The sequence below is a fragment of the Ailuropoda melanoleuca genome, unplaced genomic scaffold (assembly GCF_002007445.2).
Source record: "Ailuropoda melanoleuca isolate Jingjing unplaced genomic scaffold, ASM200744v2 unplaced-scaffold9153, whole genome shotgun sequence".
NCBI classification, from domain to species: Eukaryota; Metazoa; Chordata; class Mammalia; order Carnivora; family Ursidae; genus Ailuropoda; species Ailuropoda melanoleuca.
This window is the reverse complement of record NW_023254607.1, coordinates 1210-3275: the sequence shown is the minus strand read 5'-3', so window position 1 is coordinate 3275 and position 2066 is coordinate 1210. Positions and strand designations below refer to the sequence as shown.

Below are 2066 nucleotides of genomic sequence, written 5' to 3'. Positions count from 1 at the left end.
GTTCAGAGGAGGGAGAACTTACCAGTACTACTGCATTCACACTGCTCAATGCCAGGCACTGGGCTAGACTCTGGGCATATGATCTGAGCCGAAACAGGGCCTAGCAGGCTCTTCTAAGAGCTTGATGTGCTTTGTTCCCACCATCCAACATTGCAAACCACAAAGCTCATCATTCCTTTTGGGCTTATTTCTTCACAAGGAAGCTGTAAACACTCACTTGAACTTTCCCAGCCAGGAGTCAGCGATTAAAGCACCAAGAATGGGCGTCAGGTAGCACAGAGCCACAAACGTGTGGTAGATGGCCGTGGACAGGTTATCGTCCCATCCGATGAACCGTCTGAAGTACAGAATCAGGAGTGCTTTTTGCAGACGGCAAGGGGAGTGGGAGGGGAGACACAGTTAGGAGCTGTGGTAACTGAGGCTCTTCACTCAAGGGGAGGAGGGTGAACATCGTTACCTCTCATTCCATAGTAGGAAAATCTTTCACAGAACTCATTGACCACGATGAAGAAGATGCTCAAGGGATAACCAAAGCAATCCTGACAAAAGGAAGCAGTGCAGGGTTGAAACGTCCTCCTCGCTGGCCCACGTCCCCCCATGAATGCTAATGGCATGAAAAGTAGCCGGTGTGTATTTAGAAACTTGTCACTGACTGACTATCCAGACATGGACTTGAGAATTCAAAACTTTTTATTCCCTCACAAGCCACACCGAGACAACAATGAAATAAAGCATCTAGTTCTCTCGTTCGTCCGAGAAGAACTAGATACTAGCATTTCCTCAAGAGAAGACATTTCACACAGAAACTCAGGACTGTCCCCTGATTCACACGATGACAGACAACTGGTAAGTGACCGAAGCACAGCCGTGAACATTTAGGAGCAGAACAGACTGAAGTTTGCCAAATGAAGCTACGTAGAGAAGAAAAATTGTACTCACCCGTGACTTGGACATCCCTGAAAGAAAACCAAAACGCCACTGTTAAAGTCAAGTAATTAAAATACTTTTTGCTGAGCCCGCACTCAGACCCTCTGTCTTCTCAGGGCAGACAGATGTGCTGTCCAGACGGTTCCAGCCCTCTCTGGCGAGTGGGGCCTGGCATCAGATTTTCTTTTAATTAGCTCCTCAGGCCATTCTCATGGCGGTCAGAATGGGAGTCAGAGGCTCCAAGGATGGTGCCCAAACCATTTCCTCCTTAAAACACTTCAAAGGCTGCTCATTGCCCACAGGATGAAATCCAAACATTTTTGCACGCCCTTAACGATCTCACGAGGACAGCAGGGTTTGGTGAGGATCCAGTGAAGGAAATGTGAAATGCTTCGGGGTGCCTAACACAGTGAGGATTCAACCACCTTTCCCCTTACCTGTGACAGCCTTCCTTCCAGCCCCTTCCCCACGCACAGAAGGCTCCCGCGATTCCCAGCTATCAGTTTGCGGAGCACGCTGGGCACCTTCAATGTCCAAGACTGTAACTCCTGTGTCAGGAATGCCCCGGCCCCTTCCTACACCTGTCGCCGACCTTGCCTCAGCATGACCTTCACAAAGCCCTGTCTGCCTCCCTGTGCTCCCAGAGTGCAATGATCGATATTTTTCCTCCCCTCTAGGGGTGTCCATCTCCCCATTCCCAACACCTTTTCCAGTACCTACCACATAGCAGGGCCTTATTGTCAGAACAGGGAATTAGAAGAGCAAGAAGAAAAAAGGTGAGCATCCAAGTGAACCAGTGCAAGCCAAGGGCCGTTGATTTGAACTTCTAGATTTAGGCGTTCCCTTCATGCCCACTGGCCCAGCCCCTGCTCTGGTCTCGCCTGAATTTTGACGAGGGCCAACCCATACCCTGTCTCGAGGCACAGCTCCCTGTCCCAGTGCGCTGCCCTATAGTTACCAATGCTGTCACATGCTGTGCCCCCCCGCCCACTGCCTGGCTCTTAGAATCCTTTGTTTTGGGGGACCCTTAAGTGCTCCCTGCCTCTATTACGAATCAGTGACTCTACAGAACGGTCCTCAAACATCAGGTTGCCTCAGAATCACCAGATGGCTTATGAGAGCAAGTGGCTGAACCCCAC

The 2066-nt window shown here is 50.2% G+C and overlaps 1 protein-coding gene across 1 annotated transcript; it reads right to left on the bottom strand.

Annotated features, from left to right (window-relative positions):
* Positions 1–217: 217 nt before the first annotated feature.
* On the bottom strand, positions 218–1865 carry LOC117800931 (solute carrier family 15 member 1-like; the record flags this gene model as incomplete). The annotated part of the gene is made up of 4 exons (XM_034653487.1): positions 1648–1865; positions 940–956; positions 458–539; positions 218–359 (listed from the first exon to the last, which is right to left on the bottom strand). Coding segments are annotated over exons 1-4 (305 nt in total), but the record flags the coding sequence as incomplete, so codon positions are not given.
* Between the last annotated feature and the right edge of the window lie 201 nt (positions 1866–2066).